The sequence below is a fragment of the Mandrillus leucophaeus genome, unplaced genomic scaffold (genome assembly GCF_000951045.1).
Source record: "Mandrillus leucophaeus isolate KB7577 unplaced genomic scaffold, Mleu.le_1.0 Scaffold690, whole genome shotgun sequence".
NCBI lineage: Eukaryota > Metazoa > Chordata > Mammalia > Primates > Cercopithecidae > Mandrillus > Mandrillus leucophaeus.
This window is the reverse complement of record NW_012107475.1, coordinates 745,097-766,278: the sequence shown is the minus strand read 5'-3', so window position 1 is coordinate 766,278 and position 21,182 is coordinate 745,097. Positions and strand designations below refer to the sequence as shown.

The 21,182-nt window shown below is 34.3% G+C and overlaps 1 protein-coding gene across 1 annotated transcript in view; it reads left to right on the top strand.

Moving 5' to 3' along the window:
- Nucleotides 1-21,182, top strand: part of ASCC3 (activating signal cointegrator 1 complex subunit 3) — a 404,060-nt gene that overhangs the window by 363,037 nt on the left and 19,841 nt on the right. Inside the window, exon 37 of the mRNA XM_012002619.1 lies at nucleotides 7,785-8,009. Coding sequence (XP_011858009.1) covers nucleotides 7,785-8,009 — 225 coding nt within the window. The remainder of the gene's footprint in view (nucleotides 1-7,784; nucleotides 8,010-21,182) is intronic.

The following is a 21,182-nucleotide window of genomic DNA, read 5'->3' as shown; positions in this document are numbered from 1 at the left end:
TAAAATACGGATTGAAGTTGATTCTTTTTTGTCATATGGATACCCAGTTATTCTACTACCACTTCTTGAAAAGACTGTTCTCCCCTGCTTTGCCTTTGAGCCTTGGTCAAAAATTAGTTGCCCATGTATATGTGGGTTATTTTGGGACTCCTTGTTCAATTCCAATATATACTTTTTGCTTAGTGTAGCTTTGTAAGTCATGTAGTGCTCGTGGAGAACATGCTTAAGAATCCATCATGATGGGAAATATTTCATTCTCAAAAAAAAATTATCTTCTTCCTGTTATGGTAGTTCTGAATGCTAGATATTTTTTTCCATGGGATCAAAAGGTACCTAAGTATATGATTGCGAATGAAAAAATAGGGGACGGAAATTAGGTATTGGCAGTTTTTCCATTTTTAAAGTGTGTGAATTTTTAATATAAATGTGGAAATATAAAGCATTAATGCAAATCAAAATGTTTCAGTGAACAAGTTTCAGCAATTCAGCTTTGTGATAATTATAAATAAACTTGTTAAATTTTTCTGGACAATGCCAGGATTCAGATTTTTTTAAAACAAGTAAATTTCTTATTGACGGCAATGGTGTTTTTGCATTTTTATCATACAGTAGATTCCGTCCATTCACTGTATTTTTCTGAGTTGTCCTACGTGCAAGTATGTTTTTAATGTTGTCTGTCTTGTGTGCTGTTCCTGTAAGTTTGCTATTAAAATACATAAACTATAAAAAAAAAAAAATCATGCAGTGCTAGCTCTTCAGCGTTGGTCTTTTTATCCTGAGTGCGTTTGGCTATTCTAGGTCCTTTACATTTCCATATGAATTTTAGAATCAACTTGTCAATTTCTAACACACACAAAATAGGGCCTGCTACAGCTTCAATTGAAATTGTATTAAATCTGTAGATCAATTTAGGAGAATTAAGATATAACTCTTCATTTAGTTAGATCCTCTTTATTTTTTCTTAGCAGTGTTTTTGTTGTGTTTTGTTTTCAGTGTCCAGGTTTTTATATTTTTATGAGATTCATCTCTAAGTGTACTTCATATATATGATGTTATCATGAATTCCTTTTTTATTTCTGATTGTTGGTTGCAAATATACAGAAAAATACAATCAATTTTTGTATGTTAATCTTGTATCCTACACACTTGCCAAACTTATTTTGTAGATATCATTGGACTTTCTACATTGATGGCCATGTCATCTGCAAATAAAGATAGTTGTACTTCTTCCTTTCCAGTCTAGATGCCTTTATTTCTTATTCTTGCCTGATTGCACTGGCTGGAACCTGTGGTACAATGTTGAATAGAAATAGTAAGAGCAGGCCAGACATGGTGGTTCGCATATGTAATCCCAGTGCTTTGGGAGGCTAAGGCAGGAGGTTGCTTGAGGCAAGGAGTTTGAGGCCACCTCGGCAGCATAATAAGATCCCAAGTCTACAAAAAAGACTTTTTTTTAATTAGCCCGGCATGGTGGTGCATGCCTACTCTGGAGGCTAAGGTGGGAGGATAATGAGCCCAGGAGTTTGAGGCTACGGTGAGCTATGATTGTGCCACTACACTTCAGCCTGGGCAACAGAGTGAGGCCCTATTTAAAGAGATTTAGTAGTAGTAGTGAAAGCAGAAATTCCTGTTTTGTTCCTAATCTTAGGGGAGAAACATTCAGTCTGTCACTATTAAATGTTAGCCATAGATTTCTCAGAAGTGCCATTTATGGCCAGCGCTGTGGCTCACGCCTGTAATCCCAGCACTTTGGGAGGCTGAGGCTCATAGATCACAAGGTCAAGAGATCGAGACCATCCTGGCTAACACGGTGAAACCCTGTCTCTACTAAAAATAAAAAAATTAGCCAGGTGTGCTGGCATGTGCCTGTAGTCCCAGCTACTTGAGAGGCTGAGGCAAGAGAATTGCTTGAACCCGGGAAGTGAAGCTTGCAATGAGCTGAGATGGTGCCACTGCACTCCAGCCTGGGCAACAGAGCAAGACTCCATCTCAAAAAAAAATGAAAAAAAAAAAAGAAGTGCCATTTATGAGGTTGAGAAAGTAACCTTCTTTAGTTTGCTGAGAGTTTCTGTTAAGCATGGATGTTGAACTTTGTCCGATTTTTTTTTCTGTATGACTGAGATAATGTTGTTTTTCTTTTAAAGTTTATTTATAAGATGAATTATATTTATTGATGTTTGAGTGTGTAACCAATCCTGCATCCCCAGAATAAACTTCATTTGGTCATGATGTATTATTCTATTTATATATTGTTAAATTTGCTAAAATTTTGTTTAGAATTTTTACATTTATGAGAGATATTTTGTGGTTTTCTTATCCTTTAATGTTATTGTCTTGTTTGGGCATACGGACAGAACTGGTGCCATCAAATTAGTTGGGAAATATTTCTCTCTCTTTGATGTTCCAGGAAAGTTCTTACAGAATTGGTTTTAATTCTTTCTTAAATGTTTGATAGAATTCACCAGGGAAGCTATCAGGGCATGGAGTTTTCTGTGTCAGAAGATTTTTACTACAAATTGAATTTCTTTAATACATGTAAGGATTTTCAGGTTATTTCTTCTTGAGTTTTCTATTTCTTCTTAATGTTTTGTGTCTTTCAAGCAGTTTATCTATTTCATCTTAGTTTTTATAGGTAAAGGCATAAAGCTGTTCATATTATTTTTTAATTATTATTTTAATATCTGTAAAATCTGCAGTTATGTCACCCCTCTTATACCTGATACTGATGTATGTTTTCTCTCCTTTTTCCCTGATCTGTTTGCTAGAGGAGTATCAGTGTTGTTGATCTTAAAGAACCAGCTTTTGGTCTCATTTGTTTTCTCTATTGTATTTGTTTCCTATTTCAATGATTTTCACTTTAATTTTCATTCTTTCCTTTCTTTTGCTTATTTGGACTTAATTTACTGTTCTTTTTCTAGTTTTTTAAGGTGGAAACAAAAGTCACTTATTTGAGACCTTTCTTCAATTCTAATATAGATGTTTAGTTTTATAAATCCCTCCTAAGTACTGTTCCAGTGATGTCCCACAAAATCTGAGACATTATGTTTTTATTTTCATTCATGAATGTGCAAAATACTTTCTCATTTCCTGTTTTATTTTTTCTTTCAGTCATGAGTTAGAGGTGTACTACTTAGCTTCTAAATATTTGGGATTTTCCAGAGATCTGTCGTTGGTTTCTCATTTAATTTTCTTGCAGTCAAAGTATCACTTAAAATTTGTTTTTATGGCCCGCTAATATGATCTCAGTAAATAGTCTCTGTGTTCTTGAGAATAAATATATTCTACTGTTGTTGGGTTGTGTGTTTTATAAATGTCAATCAAGTCAGCTTAGTTTACTGTGTTGTTCAATTCTATATTCTTGCTGATTTTTTCGACTTGTTTTAGTGATTATTGAAAGATAGGTATTGATATCTTCAGCAATACTGTTTTTTTTTTTTTTCTATTTCTCCATGTACTTCTACACTTTTTTTTTTCATGGATTTTGAAGCTGTTATTCAGAACATAAATGTTTCAGATTGTTATGTCCTTCTGATTGACTCCTTTAGGGTTATGACGTTACCATCTTTATCCATGATGATAATCTTTGCTCTGAAATCTACTTTGTCTGAAATTAATATAGCCACTCTGCCTTTCTTTGAACTACTGTTAGCATAGTATATCTTTTTCTATTCCTTTACTTTTAACATATTTGTCTCTCTATACATTAATATGTACATATCTACGCATACATACATGTATTTATACATGTATATTAGTGTGTGTTTGGTAGTAAGCAAACATATATAGTTGACCCTCTGTGTCTATGGGTTCTGCATTCATAGATTCAATCAATTGCAGATCGAAAATATTCATAAACCAAAAAATGGCTGCATTTGTACTGAACATGTATAGACTTTTCTTTGTTGTCGTTATTCCCCAGACGATACAATATAACAACTATGTACATAGCATTTACATTGTATTAGGTATTATAAGTAATCTAGAGATGATTTAAAGTATACAGGAGGATATGTGTAAGTTATATGCAAATATTACACATTTTATATAAGAGACTTGGATATCTGGATTTAAGTATCTGCAGGGGGTCCTGGAACCAATCCTCCATGGATACCAAGGGACAACTCTAGTTGGGTCATGCTTTATTATGTAGATAATGTCTGACTTCAAATGGAGTTGTTTAGACCATTTACATTTAATGTGACTGTTGATATGCTTAGGTTTAAGTATATAATCATATTTGTTTTCCAGAGATTGTTGTTGATTTCTAATTTAATTTCATTATGACATGAAAACATACTTCACATGCTCCGTGTGAAGTATGTTCTTTATATTTTTGTTCTTTATTTTTACCTTCATGTGGATTAATTATTTATTTTTAAAACATTTTTTATAGATTCAGGGTGGTACCTGTGCAGGTGTGTTACATGGATGTATTGTGTGGTGGAGTTTAGGTTTCTATTGTACCCATCACCCAAGTAGTGAGCATTGTACCCAATAAGTAATTTTTCAATTCTTATCTCGCTCCCACTCTTCTTCCTTTTGGAGTCCCCAGTGTCTATTAATTCTGCGTGTATGTGTGTCCATGTATACCCATTGTCTAGCTCCCACTTATATGTGAGAACATGTGGGATTACATGTTCTCCAGCTCCATTCATATTGCTGCAAAAGACATAATTTCATTCTTCTTATGGCTGCATAGTATTCCATGGCGCATACCACATTTTCTCTATTCAGTTATCCATTGATGGACACTTGGGTTTATTCCATAACATTGCTATTGTGAATAGTACTACACTAAACATACAAGTACAGATACCTTTTTGATACAATGATTTTTTTTCCTTTGGAGCTGCCCAGTCAAGGGGTAGTTAGTTCCGTTTTTAGTTCTTGGAGAGTAGATTAGTTACTTCTTATCCTCTATGATGAGTTACTAACTGTAACTCTTGCATTTTGCTATTTTAGTGATTGCTTTAGGATTTATGGTGTACATTTTTAACATCACAGTTTATCTTCAAATGATACTATAAGACGTCATGTATCATAAGAGAACCTCAGAATATTATACCTCTGTTTCTCGCCTACCAGAAATTATGCTATTGTGTCATATATCTTACTTTTGCATGTATTGTAAACTCCATAATGTGTATTTATTATTTTTGTTTAAACAATCATTTTGTATTCAGTGATATTAAAATAGTAATAACAAATTATTACATATTTATCCATGAAATTACCGCTTTTAGTGCTCTTCATTTCTTTGTGTAGATCCATATTTTCATCTGGTGTAATTTGTCTTCTGCCTGAACAATAACTTTAACATTAAGTGCATCAGCTGAATTATTTCAGTTTTTGTATGTTTGAAAATTCTTCACTTCTGAAATATTTATTTTCGCTGAATTTTAGCATTCTAGATTGACAGTTGTTTTTCTTTTCCTTTTTTTATTTATTCAGTTTTGGGTTTTTTGTTTTTTTTTTTTTTTTTGATGGACTCTTGCTCTCTCCAGAGTGCAGTGCAGTGGCACCATCTTGGCTCACCGCAACCTCTGCCTCCCAAGTTCAAGTGATTCTCCTGCCTCGGCCTCCTGAGTGGCTGGGACTACAGGCGCGCGCGACCATGCCCAGCTAATTTTTGTAATTTTAGTAGAGATGGGGTTTCACCGTGTTGGCCAGGACGGTCTCAGTCTCGACCTTGTGATCCGCGGACCTCAGCCTCCCAAAGTGCTGGGATTACAGACATGAGCCACCGCGCCCGGCCCAACAGTTGTTATTCTTACAGTAAATTAAAGATGTTGCTTCACTGTTGCCTTATGGCATTATTTCTGATGAGCACCTTGCTTTCTTATCTTCCTTCCACTGTATATAACATAGTGTTTCCTCTGGCTGCTTTTCATATTTTCTATTTATTACTGATTTTGAGCAATTCAGTAGTGATTAATTATGGTTGTATAGTTTTCAGTTTTCTTTGAGATTTGTTGAATTTCTTGAATCTATAGATTTATAGTTTATATCAAATTAGAACTTTTCCAGTGACTATTTCTTCAAATTTTTTTCTGCCTTTCCTTCCACACTGTGCATTGGGCCACTTGAAGTTGTCTCACAACTCATTGATGTTGTGTTGATTTTTTAAATTCTTTTTTCTGTTTGTATTTCATTTTTAATAGTTTCTATTAATGTCTTAAAGTTTATGAATTTCTTCTTCAATATGTATTCTTCCATTAATAAAATTCATAAAAAACAAAATGTCTGAGATGAAAAATCTCATCTCCAGAAATTTTCATCTCTAGAAATTTGAATTGAGTAGTTGTCAGTAACTTTTTAAATATGTAAAATACAGCTGCAACAACTGTTTTCTTTGTCTGCTAATTCTAAGATCTATGTCACTCCTAAGTTTTCATTGACTGATTATTCTCCTTGTTATAGATCCTCTTTTCCTGCTTTTTTGCATAGTTGATAATCTTTAATTGGATGCCATACATTGTGAATTTCACCTTCTTGAGTACTATATTTTTTGTATTCCTATAAATCTTCTTGAGCTCTGTTCTGGAATGCAGTTAATTTACTTGGAAGCTGTTTGATCATTTTAGGTGTTGCTTTTTTAATTTGCTTGGCAGGCTAGAGTAATATTTGTCCTAGAGCTAATTACTCTCCACTACTTAGGCAAGGCTGTCTTCATCGCCTCAATACAGGGAGTCCTCTAGATGTACCTGGATTTCCTCTCACTACACCACAGCATGGTAACTCTCCATGCAGTAAGCTGAGGCAATGCTAAGGCTCACCTGGTTTGTTTTCTATGTATCAGGGATCATTGTCTTTCATAGCTTTATGTTCAGCATCTTGAAGACCACTGTTTCATAGGTTTTGTCTTTTTTTTTTTTTTTTTTTTGGAGGAAGGGGCAGTTGCAGTAGGAGGGTAAATCCAGCGCCTGTTTGAATATTAACATATCCAATTAATGCTATGTCTGATGTAGGATTCATATCAACATCCATGGACAATCTCAAATAACTACATATTTGGAAAATATGATTTTTGTTTCACAACAAACACTAATAAATAGATCAGTCTATTTTTTAACACAACAGTTCTAGTTTCGCTTGTAGGTTCAATTGGCACTTATTGACTGATATCATGCAGACTACTTTTCACTACTGTACCCTAAAAATCTAAGATGGAAAATCAAAACATTCCAGAACAATCTGACTCTGTGTGTGATCTAATTGGTTACAATAAATAGTAAGTTAATTCTGCTCTTTACCCTTTTCTCATCTTGCCAGTCTTGTCCTTGCCCCTTTCTCCAGCCCAGTCTTATTTCTTCCATTCATTCAGAAGATCTTAAATTAAACATCACTTTTTCAGAAAGCTGTCCCTTGCCCTCTAAAATAAGAAGGTCCCCCAAACTGAATTTTCATTCAACACTCTGTACTTTTACCGTATCATAACATTTATTACACTTTATAGAATTTTTTTATCTACCTTCCCTGATGAACTCTCAATTTCTGGTTCACTGCTGTGGCTCCAGTGTCATGCATAGTGTGTGATGACTAGTAAATACTCTATTATTTTTGTTGACTGTAAATACAAAGGAACATTCATGAATTTCACATAGATTGTACCTGACTCACCATCACTAATACATTGCTTATGATAGTATTGAACAAGCAAAATTCTAAGGGATATAGTTATTGTATGATTTTTCTGAGCCATGTTTTAAATGTCAGTAGAACTAAGAAGTACATTAATTATACTTTGATCCAACCATGTGGGGCTTTTTTTTTTTTTTTTTCAGGATGCAGAAGAGTATACAGATTTACCCGTGAGACACAATGAAGATCATATGAATAGTGAACTGGCAAAATGTCTTCCCATTGAGTTAAATCCTCATTCATTTGACAGCCCTCACACCAAAGCACATCTCCTACTACAGGCACATCTCAGCCGAGCCATGCTACCCTGCCCAGATTATGACACTGATACCAAAACAGTCTTGGACCAAGCTCTCAGAGTATGTCAGGTATGAAAGTCACTTCTAATATCTATGTGTGTTTTCTCCCATCATTCCTGCCCTCTTTTTGCTAGTTTTAGGATAAAATGTACTTGCATTTAACAACTTTATGGTATCATTGTTGAGAAACAACTGGTTGATCATACCGAGAATTTCCAAAGTAAAAACAAATATAAATGAAATAAGATGACAGTTTTAGTCACCCATTCTACTAAAACATATTGAAGGCAAACTATGTGCCAGATACTTTTCTAGGCCCTGAGCATATAATAATGAACAAGACAGAAGAGTCCCTTCTATTATGGACTTTCACTCAAGTTGGGGAAGACTGACAATTTAGAATATAAATTAATAGGTGATAACTGGCATTTTTAAATAACTGCTTTAAAAAAATAAAGAATGGTAAAATAAATAAAGAGAAAGATGGAGGGTAATGTTTTGTACTGTTTTTTAATATGGTATTCAGGAACTATCTCACTGGTAAGGTAACATTTAACTAAAAATGAAAGAAGAGAGTAAACCATAGGGTCTCTGCAGGTGTGTATTCAAACACTAAGAAAGTTTTCATGTAGGAAGTTACTTGGTATATTCAAGGAATATCCAGAAGGCTTATTGTAAAAAAGGTCGAAAGAGATGGTTAAAACAATAAAAAAAAAAATTAGTGAGAAGTATGGCAGTTTTTACATTTTGCAAGTATCTTTAATATCCAACTTATGAGAGATCAACTAGGTTTATATATCTTCTTTTACAATCAACATAAAATGTCTATTGCAATAGGATGTGTTAGTTGAAGTATATGAAAAAAAATCCAGCCTAGAGAGGTAAACAGTTTAAAAAGAGAAGAGTATTTTTATAGCCTTTTCAGATAATTGTGGGTATTCTTCTTTAATGCTACACTAGAACCTGACAAGCGATATTTCTTGAAGGTTAGTTGCAATGTGGAATCTGAAACCATATTAATGACCTTTTTATACCTTAAGTGCTCTAGTGCTAGACAATAAAATGATGGTGGTTTGATCAGGTTAGTAATGGGTGAGGTTGATGAAAATTGGTCAGATACTAAATATTTTTCTAAGGAGAACTAACAGACTCTTCTAATGAATTGAACAAGGGTTTTTAAGGAAGCAAGGAACCAAAGATGATTTCAAGGCTTTTCTCCATAGCAAGTAGAAGCATGGAGCTAACATTACTGGGAGATGATTGTCAGAGGAGCTGGTTTTGGTGGGGGAAGAATACCTAAAGGATTGTGATTATAAAGGATTTTAATTTTCTACTTTATACCTTTTTTGGATGTGTTTTTAAACTTTTTTTTTCATAAAAACCCATTTTTAAAATTTTCAAAAGATTTAAGATCTTTAAAGGTAGAGTAAGTTAGTCTATATAAATATGTATACAAGAATATACATTATGAAATGATTTGCAAAGTTAAGGCTTGGAAATAACCTAAGTATCTCTCAGGTTATTAGAATACTACAAAATATTACAATTCCATTTATGAACTCTACATTTGTGTAGAATGTCCATATCTATATATGAATATATACCCAGAGAGGAGATCCAGAATGGTGTCCACCAAAAGTTTAACAGTAGCCGTATCTGGGTAGCAGGAATTCGGGTGATTTTTAATTTCTTCTTTATGCTATTCTTAAATGTTTGAATGTTTTAAAATTAACCTCAAGTGTTTTTATTATCAAAAATAACAATTTTATTGTTTTAGAAACTAGAAGTACTATAAAAAGAGAGAGTAAGCTCAAGTTATCAAAAATTGGAAGGGAAGTAAGGCTATAATAAACATATAACATGTTTTTACACTCTTTTGTAACTAACACATGGTTTACTTATTGAGGAAGGTGATTTGCTACTGCTTATTAGTCACACTTCACAAAGGTTAAAGGTCCTAAAGTTTTAGCTGTTGCCCTGGATACTTATTTGTGTTTCCTATAACTTCCTTTCCTCTCTCAAACACTGACTTGTTAATGAACTCTGGGGTCAGAAAGGGTAGAAGAGAAATGGCAAGATAAATTAAGTTTTTATATTTACAGATATTTTGATTGTACGTTATAATTTTTGTATGTAGATTACTTCTAAAACCTATATTGTGTGATCAGTTCATTGATTCTTTTTTAGCACTCAGTGAATAATGATTCAAAAACTAGATAATAATCTAGGAAATTTCTTAAAGGAGTCTGTTTCTAAATTTACTTTTAAGGAAAAGGATTCAGCCAGATACTTTTTAGCCTCTATTAGATATTTTTATATACAGTATATATATTTATATAGTATATATATCTATATATATCTTATATACAGTGTCTGGGATAATATTTATATTCCTTAAATATGGTTGATCCTTCTAAATAGCATCTAAAGAGAAATCATTTTCTCTTTAATTATAAAAATAGTACACTTCATTGTAGATAATTTGGAAAAGCAGCATACTAAAATTAAAGTCATTCATAGTAATTATACCTTCACTCACATGAATATGAGGCTCTTTTCTTTTTTTCAATGAATTTTTAATTTTTTTTAAATTAGACTTTTGTTTTGAAATAATTTCAGGCTTACAAGTATTTGCAAAATACTACAATGAAATTTTCTTATACCTGTTACCCAACCTCCCCAAAAGTTAACATCTTAACTCAGTGTTGGTCCAGTCCTATTAACAAATCTACAGACCTATTCAAATTTTGTCAGTATGAATTTTATCCCAATAATTGCCCTTTCTCTCTCTGTACCATGATCCAATTCAGGATCCCAGATTGCATTTAGTTGTCATGTCGCCTTAGCCTTCTTGTCTTTCTTGGCACTTGTGAAGAGTACCAGGCAGTTATTTTAGGGAATTATCCCACAGTTTGGATTTGCCTGTTATGATTACATTTAAGTTTGTGGTATTCTTTGTCAAGAATATGGCAGCAGTGATGGTTTGTCCTCTTAGTGTATCGTATCAGGAGGCTTACGACAGATGTGTGTGGCAATGATATTGACTTTATACAATTGAGGTGATGTCTGCCAGCCTTCTTCCCTAGTTACTTTTTTTTTTGTAATAAATAAATAAACTTTGGAAAATAACTTTGAGATTATATAAATATTCTGTTTCTTGTCATAGTTTTTAACATTATTTGCAGCATCCATTTGTGATATTTGCCCAGAACAATTACTATTGTGAATTTCTATTTTAATGATTCTTGGAATTATACGATAAGGAAGAACTTCCCTTCTTCCCCATTTATTTACTTTATTCAGTTATTTATTTATATAAGCATAGACTCACCGCACTGTTTCTTGAATACTACCTTGCATTCTGGCATCTTGTGCTGTCACCCCAGCCTTGGAATCAGCCATTTTTTTTTTATAAGAACCTTGGTTCCTTTTATTAGAGATGGTTGTAGAAACTAAAATCTGGACTGAGTGTAGTAGTTCATACCTTTAATCTCAGCACTTTGGGAGGCCAAGACCCCATCTCCACAAAAATAAAATTAAAAATTAGCTAGGTGTGGTGGTGGACGGTAGAGGGTGCCAAGGTGAGAGAATTGCTTGAACCCAGGAGGTCAAGGCTGCAATGAGCCATGATCAAGCCACTGTGCTCCAGCCTGGGTGACAGAGCAAGACCCTGTCTCAAAAATAGAAAATCTGGGTGCTTTCTGCATTCCACTGCTACTTGGGAGTCTTTGCTTCTAGGCCCTCTCTGTGTACAAAACAAGGAAATGTAAGTATGTATACACAGACATTTATATTTATTTGCGTGCCCATTTACCTCTCATGGACGTGTGTATGTGTGTGTAAAAACATCTATATTTATCATTCTTATACTTTATATTTCAATCTAAGACCAAAGGGTTCACTTAGTCTTCCTCCTTTTTTATTAATAACTCCTCTTTCTACCTGTAAGGTATCACAGTATTGTTAATAAAGATATATTTATTTAGCTCCTCAATCCTAGAATATTCAGTGGTGTAGTTTTAGAATTACCAACCCTTTCTCTTGCAAAAAGCAGATACTAACTAAAATGCAGCAGTTGTGTACAGTTCTTTTTTTTCTTTGGAGACTTTTTCTTGGTAAATTTACACACACACAAATTCACTTTTTTCTTATAGAAATATCTTATGTTATTTTATAAATGCCTAATAATTTATAGCATTAAACATTGTTCTCAAGAATAATTTCTAATGGCTATGCTATATTCCCTCATATAAAATTTCATAATTTATTTAGTGAGTTATCTGTTATTAGACATTTGTGTATGCAGTTTTCCTCTATTTTAAGTTATAAGCATTAGTTTTGACCATCTTAAATGTTTGACTTGGCTTGTTGGAAGCCACCTGGAAGGAAGCTGCATTGTAAAGAGATGAAAACCAGCTTCTGCTGGGTGCCATGGCTCATGCCTATAATCCCAGCACTTTGAGAAGCCAAGGCAGGTGGATCACAAGTTCAGGAGTTCAAGACCAGCCTGGCCAAGATGGTGAAATCCCACCTCTACTAAAAATACAAAAATCAGCCGGGGGTGGTGGCGGGTGCCTGTAATCCCAGCTACTCGGGAGGCTGAGGCTGAGAACTGCTTGAACCCGGGAGGCAGAGGTTGCAGTGAGCCAAGATCACGCTGCTGCACTCTAGCCTGGGTGACAGAGCGAGACTCCATCTCAAAAATAAAAGCTCATATTCTGAATCCTCTCACTCTTGGAATTTCTCTACAAAATTGTATGAAAGTAAACAAGCCATTAAGAGGAAAGAATATTAGAGTTGCCAGTGGGAAACTTGGAGAGAATGACTGATTGGCAGTTCTAATTCTGTACCCTGTTGTTTTCATTTGATACGCGGGTACTATTGGCCTTAGAAAGTACGGGTTCAAGCAGTTCGCAGCTCTGCTGGCTGATTGAAAATTATACTACCGCTCTCATGGGACATCAGCATGATCTTGTGAACTGTGGATGGGAATCTGCCACCAGTTCTGACTGTAAATTCTCCTCTGCTGCCATTTTAGTATAAGGCCATAGGCAAGTCACTTAACCTTTGGTGTCTGAGTAAAGCTAACACCTTAGAAGAGTGGTGCTTTAGTTAATGTTTATAAAGTAAACAACAATTTCAGGACTCGGAAATAGGTCTTAGTATCTTCATTCTTAGTAGTTCTTTTATTTCCTTGCTTTATCATAGTAACTTAACTATTCCCTTTATTTCATAGAAGCCTACCTTTTATTTGCACCATCATCCAGGTTATGAAAACTCTGTAGTCTTGACTACTCGTGTTCTAGTAGTCTTTCACAAAAGAAAAACGTAGTTGTAGTAGAATTATTCCTCCTGGCTTGAAGTCAGAGTCTACAATACAGCCTGCCTTTGCTTTTCCTATCCCATTTCAAATTATGTATCAAGGGCATTTGTGTCATTTTTTGGTTTGAGATATTTTTGTCATGGTTCCTTTTAATATTTTACTGTTACTAGCATTTCCTTTGCTATCCCCCTTAACAAAAATAAATGTTAAAATTACTATACATATCTCAATTTTTAAAATCTGTTTAGAATATTCTAATTTGTAAATTGCATAATTATGGAATTGACTGTCCTTGCCCTTTACCTTTGAAATCCTCTTCTTGATCATATTAACTATAAAATGTATTTGTAAAATGTAGTAAGTGATATGACAGCCTTTCTGTGCTGGATATACCAAAGAAAAGCTTCATGTTAGCTCTTATGGAAAAATTAAAAGTAAAAAGTATCAAAAATATAAGTGAGTTGCCTAAATTTTCAAATTTGGTGACAAAACCAGAACTAATGATAAATGTCTAGTGTTTTGAGTACCTCTCTGCCTTTTTTGTGTGTTTTTTGTTTCGTTGGTTGGTTTTGATTTTTGATTTTTGGTTTTTGCCTGGGTAACAGGATCTTGCTCTGTCTCCCAGGCTGGAGTGCAGTGACACCATCTTGGCTCACTGCACCCTTGACTTCTGGGCTCAATGGATTCTCCCACCTCAGCCTCCTGAGTAGCTGGGACTACAGGTGCAAGCCACCGTGCCTGGCTAATTTTTTTGTATTTTTTGTAGAGATAAAGTTTTGCCATGTTGCCCAGTCTTGTCTCAAACTCCTGGGATTACAGGCGTGAGCTACCACACCTAGCCCTGACACTGTTTTTTAATCAAAGAACAAAGCAGTTGGTTTTTAGAGAAGTTAAATAGCTCTGCTAAAGGTGATTTGTTGAGGCAATTTGTGCTGAAACCAAATGGAGATTCCAGGACTTTTATTCTTGCTCTGATATCTCTGATCCTTTCTAAGAAGCGCCACCAGTCTACAAATTAAAAAATAATCTTCATTTAAATGAAAAACATCTAAATACAATACTAAGCCAAATAGTGTAAGAATATGTGTTTATATCTCAGTCACTCTCACTACTTCCTATATATGGTATGTACTTCAAAACTTCCCAGTAATTGAACTTTCATATGTGTTATGCCAAAAGAGAAACCATGGCTTATGGAGCCTGAACTCAGTGATCTGAGAAGCAGAGGGCTGTGTGTTTCCAAGTTTAGTTGTGCTGTCAGTTTACTGAGTTAATTTGGGAAAGTTTTTTTCAGAAGTCATAGAGGCTAGATTTGCCCTTCAGCTCATGTTATCAAGCCTGCAGCCTACATTTTAACAGATCAAAACACTTGTGTGTATTTTAAGATTTATTTTAGATCAAAACACTTGTAGGTATTTTAAGATTTATTTTAAAGAACTTTAGCAGCAATATTCTTTTTTTTAGCCCTAGTAAAAGTTTTGTCTAATTCTAAAATGCCATCATAGTGAACAACCTTAACTTTAATGCTCCATAACTATATTCAAAGCTTCTATGTGTTTTTGTTTATAATTATACAGTAATTATAAATGTTTAGTACTAACCTGATGACAAACACTATTCTGTTGAAAAGGTTTTGCATTTAAAAAGAAAAATATGTGAAATCCAAGGCACTAGGCCATGAACCAGTATCAGACTTTTAAAGAAAACACTTTATATTGAAAAAAAAATAAACAAAAAACAGCTAATGGGATCTTATTTCAAAACACAGCATATGTGAATTAATCAGTCTGAAAACAATAACCATAACTTAAAATCTTCAAGACAGGAAACAAAACAGTACATATACATATATAGACATATATATCTTTTAAAATTTTTTTATAATTAAAATTCCTCTTTATATTTACAAAAATGAAATCAGGTAATACTGAAAGCAGCAAGGTTCTTCTTTTTCCTTTTGCTTTTAATAACCAATTCCAGTAGCCTGAATATAAATTTTCAAATTTTTCTTTTGGTAAAACTATATTCTTGAATTAAAGTTATGATTGGAATATTAATATGTCTATAAGAAAAGCTTTCTAGTCTATTTCAAAATCATGTAAATGAAAAGCAGTTTTAATATGTCATTGTTTCTTAAAATAATTTCCATATTTGCATAAAATATACTGCTATTCTGAAGTACATTCCTTTGTTAATATCAACCCTAGACCTTAGAGAGTGCCTGGATATACCAAGCAGAATCTATTCTTATCAGAAGACCATAATCATCTAACATTTGAAGTACTAAATTCCTAGCCTGCCTTACGGAAATGTTTAGAAAGCAAAGAACCCTTCTTTGAGTGTAAGTGAACAGAGAAATGACCATTTTCAGCATAAAAGCAGCTCATGGGTCTTGTAATAAAATATACATATACACACACACACACACACACACACACACACACACACACAAAAGATAGCATTCTGCTTTGATGAGAAAACTGAGCTAATCTGAATGAAACAAAAACAGAAAACAGACTAGAAGCCAGATTGGTATTTTGCATCGTGTATGCTTGTTTGAAAATCTTTGCTCCTGAAGTAAATATTTGGCAACCACAGTGATTAGCAGTTAAAGCAATTTCAACAAAATAAGAAGTCATCAAAAATGGACTATTTGTCTGAAAGAGCAGTACCTATATTATAAAGATTGAACTTCATGGCTCATCACAACCATTTTCAAAATTTAACTCCTACTGTCTTCTTATAAATTAAGAGAATTTCATTTGTGTTCCATAGCGCAATGACCAAAAAAAAGAGTAAAAACAAAACAAAAAATAAACCCTCATGCCTAAATTTAGAATATTGTGTTGTGTAGCAATCTAAAACATTCTAAACAAATTAAATAGTTTAACTTATGTGACAGGCAGATAAGCATTTCAAAAGCATAATGAAGTCCAATTATGTAGTGCATAATGTAGACAGGAGTAGAATCTTACATTATGCAGACATTTTCTAAATAAAATCTCCCCGTAGGACAACTATATATAAACATGGGTAAGGTAAGCTCAGACTAGTTGTGTGAACCTTTTGAAATCAAGAGTCTGAAACACAATACATTTTTCAGGTAGGCACCAAGTTATCCTAAAAAATTTTCATGTTGGTTATTCTGACATTGTTTTTTCATCAGATACTCTAGTCACATCAACAACTTATGTGATTTGCCAGGAAAAAAAAAAATTCTCCCCAAACCAAAATACCATTCTAGATCCAGTATACTTAAATATATCACCCTTATTGGAAGTGCTGTTAGCATAGTCTTTGCAACTAGCCCAAAGCATATATTTAAGCAGTTCTTATAAATTGTTTTGTGATGTTCATATGTTTAATTCTTATGCCACCTGTTTTCTAATGAAGACAGCATTGTGCTTTATGTGAGAATGGAAACCTCAAAATAATCACCATAAAGCTTCTAGGACTTATGTGAGAATAAAGTAGGATGGTCCACGGATATAAGATGAAATCCACAGTGTTGGAATTATAAGTGTTTAGAGCATCCCAGACTAGAAGACAAGCCCAAACCACCATTAGAAGAATGAAATACAATATGGTCCAAGATGTATCCTTAAAGTTTTGTCCCAACCCTCAGTCTGAATTGTGAGAATTGATCTTTAGTTCAGTCCAGCCAGCAGAAATTGACTGTGCAATTTTCTGTTGTATTTATTGTACAGACTATGTACATTCTAGAAGGTTCCTTTAGTGCTACACTCTTGTACTTTTTGTCCCAGCAATTTGAGGGCATGCAAATTCCACAAAGTCATCAATAAGAACAGGCCATGCTCCTTCTTTATCATAATTAGACACGTGATCTGCAATCACTGTAGTGAAGTCTAAAAGAAGATTCCAAGTGTCTTTTGGTATTGATCGTTTATGATGTTCCAACAAAAATTTATTCCATAAGTCTAAGAATTTAAATCTTCTATTAAGCACTAAGTTCCAGTAGACAATGGCCATTTCTAGATCTACTCCTTTTTGTCCTGGATTCTTTGCAAAATTAAAAGTAACCTGGTAAAAGTCCTTAAATCGTCCTGGTTCTTTCAATTCTTGTTCCGTCTTGGGTATCTGGGCCTTTAGTTTTTCTATGCTGTCACATCCTACTTCTGCCATGCCATCCATGAACTCCTGTTTGGAGAACTCACACTGTGTTGCTGCTCTGAACTTCCATGCAATAATCAACACACTAATGCTGGCTGGATTGAGTGCCAGGCCATCACAGAACTGCTATATACCATCTATTCCAATTTTATTCTCATGTTGAGGATCTTTGTATCTATTGTACAGTTGTTCTAACTTCTTCCTGTCCAGCGATCCTTTTACACTCTCTTGTATATAAAGTTCAGGATTTTGGAAAAAATTATCTGTTACAACATCAAACTTCCAGTCATTTTGAGATAGACAACTTACTGAGGTTCTTTTCACTAAATTGTGTGAAGATCATAAACTGACGAACTTTATCTTTCTGTGATGATTTCAACTTGTTCATGTTGGTGTCTTCCAAGGCTCTCCCCTCCTCCTCTGGCTCCGCAGCAAATGAGCAGCAATATCCTTAAAGACTACAAGAAAAATGATGTTAATTTGTGAAAGGAAAACACATCACACATATACATGCACATAGAGAACTGTGACAGTGTACACTGATTAGAAAGATTTCTAGAAACCTATGCTTGCAAATTTAAATTGGAATTAATGTATGTTAAATACCAAATTATACCAGAATATCTGGAGAACTGTACACCATCCCTGTACCTCCTACCAAAAAAGAAAAAAATAATAACTATTTAATGATGGGCCATAAGGCAAACATCATGACAGTGGTGGTAATGATGAACATTTATTGAGGGCTTTCTTTGTATCAGGCCCTGTTTGTTGTACTTGTTTTGCATGTAATTGACCCATTTTCTACAATAGTCTAGTGAAGCAGTACAGTGTTCTCATTATTTAAGATGAAGACTAAGTAACTTTCCCAAAATCACATCAGAAGGCAAACAGTCTACAACACAGGTTGGATATACCATAAAAATGTATTTCACTGTGTTCCCTTTGTCCTATATTGATGGACTTTAAAATTGTACACACGATCTAGTGAGAATTTATTTTAAAATTTGAGAACTTCACAGAAATTTCTACATTTTTTAACCAAGAATTCCCATTAGACCATGAATAATATTTTTAATCCCTGTTTTTCAATGTATACTTAAATCACCTCCTTTTAATTACTCTGGTTCCCTTTTCAACAGTCTGCCTATAATTACTTTAACCAGTTTCTTAGAGGGACTTGTTAATATGATTGAATATTTGTAACTGCTTTATTATATCACTCTACAGTGCCCAGTTGGTAGTGTTTGCCTTTTTTGTATCAACTGCTTATGCGTCTTCTCAAGTTTTTATATTATGCTATATAAACTAATGAATTAACCATTTGTTTCCTCACATTCTCCCATAAAGCTACAATAATTGAAAATAATGAGAGAAAGATCAGATTGTTGATCCATAGGGAGAAGGAAGAATAACATCATAATTATGAGATAACCCTATAATAAAAGGCAAATGCACACTAGAATAATTTCTGCGTAGGTGTACTACAATAAACACATATACATACACACATACACACATACACACACACACACACACAAACACACACACACACACACATTTTATGTTCCTCTGTCATTTTAAGGTTTGCCTCCTTAGGTTAGCTTTTTGGCTTCTTTCACTGTCTAACCACCAACACCACCACCACTGATGGTGCCACCTGGATAGCAAGCTTTGTCCATCTACTGGTTCTTCTTGAAAACTTCAAGCTTCTAGAAGTAATAGGCAATCTTAGAGGTACCTTGCCTCAAGATAAGGAACTACCAATTCCCCCAAAAGATAGCAGATATCTCCTCTTTACTATTGAGGAAGAATGTAAAGATCTGTCTTCCAAGGTAAATGTTAGTATAGATTGAATTCATACTCCATTGCCCTAGTGGAAGTAGCCAGCACAGCTGCTTTGAAAGTATTATGGGTGATTCAGTGTGCCTGAAAGGAAGACCTTTAAGGAGCTACGTTCCGGTGGATACGTTTCCATTGTTTTATATAGTCTTGGCTCTAACTTTAATACGGGAGCTTTCATTTTATATTATTTTCCTTAACACCCAAGTATTTTTTTTTCTTTTAGTGAAAGCAAGTTTATTAAGAAAGAAAAGGAATAAAAGAATGACTACTCCATAGGAATGAGCAGACAAGTCTTTTTGATCTACCGAGTTTCCAGTCTTTCTTCTCTTTTGCATGTGAGATACTATGTAGACTCCAATTAATATCACAATGCTCTAATAGGCTTTATCAATTGTCATATGTGCTAGCCAAAAAAAAATAACTTTAATCAACTGCATAAATAACAGGAAGAAGTATATGAATTGTATGGGTATACCTTTCTTCATTTAGACAACCTTCCTATATTTGCAAAAACAAATCTTTACAAGCTTCTTGGTGGGATTGTTGTTTAGCCTAAACTTCAGAACAGTGATTTGACCTCTTAATCTCTGTAACAACTTCTGATAAGCTAAAAGCATATTACATTTCACATAGCTAGTATTATATTTTTCCTATAATTCGCAGATATTCTGAAAATGCGTTTTATCTTCAATCTATTTTTTAAAGTATATTGGCAGATAATCTTAAGATATGTATGAGCCAAGTGCAGTAGCTCACACCAGTGATCCCAACAAGAGGAGGCTGAGGCAGGAGGATCACTTGAGGCCAGGAATTTGAGAACAGCCTGGGCAACAACAAAGTAAGACCCCATATCTACAAAAAATAAAAAAAAATCAGTTAGGGCATAGTGGCACTCACCTGTAGTCCCAACTACTTAGGAGGCTAAGGCAGGGGGATCATCGGAGCCCAGGAGTTTGAGGCTGTGGTGAGCCATGATTCATGCTGCTGTACTCCAGCATGGGTGACAGAGTGAGATGTCATCAAAAAAAAAAAAAAAAAAAAAGATGTGTGTGTATATTTATGGATACACACAATAGAGTCTGAGAATAGGAAAGAATAAGGGAAGAAAAAGAAGCTATAGCGATGTGGGTATTTTTCATTGAAAATTATTTTAAGTGAAAGGTATTATGACTGTAAGCTGGTTCTATATTTTCATTAACAAATGATTCTCATTTGTAGTAGATGAAAAAGCACAGGAATATTTTATGATGCCAGGAGGTAGAATTGCCATGGAACAGAGTGTTTACATATAGATGCACTAAGCACAGACTCATTGTGTTGGTGATGTATTAAAGAATGTCAGTGTCATTTAAACAAATGAGTTTTAGAATTACGGAGTTTAAATACATTTAGCAATGAAAATAGTCCGGGTATTGCTGAGCTTAACGATAGAAGTACTTGATCAAACCCTTAATGCAATACTTGTATGAAATGTTTTGATATAGCAAATGGTAGATAAAGTCTTTTGTGTATTTTTGTAGAATCTTTTCAGATTTTTAAATGCTTATAATTAGACCAAGAAAACATTCTCTTTAAATAGATAGTACTGCACAAGAAGCTTCAGAAAGCTTCTAATCATTTTGAGAAAAAAAATGGGTAGATTAGGCTGGGTGGGTGGCTCACGCTTGTAATCCCAGCACTTTGGAAGGCCAACACGGGCGGATCACGAGGTCAGGAGATCGAGACCATCCTGGCTAACACGCTGCAACCCCGTCTGTACTAAAAATACAAAAAAATTAGCTGGGCGTGGTGGCGGGCGCCTGTAGTCCCAGCTACTTGGGAGAATGAGGCAGGAGAATGGCGTGAACCCAGGAGGCAGAGCTTATGAGTGAGCCGAGATCCAGTCACTGCACTCCAGCCTGGGCAACAGAGCGAGACTCCGTCTCAAAAAAAAAAAAAAAAAA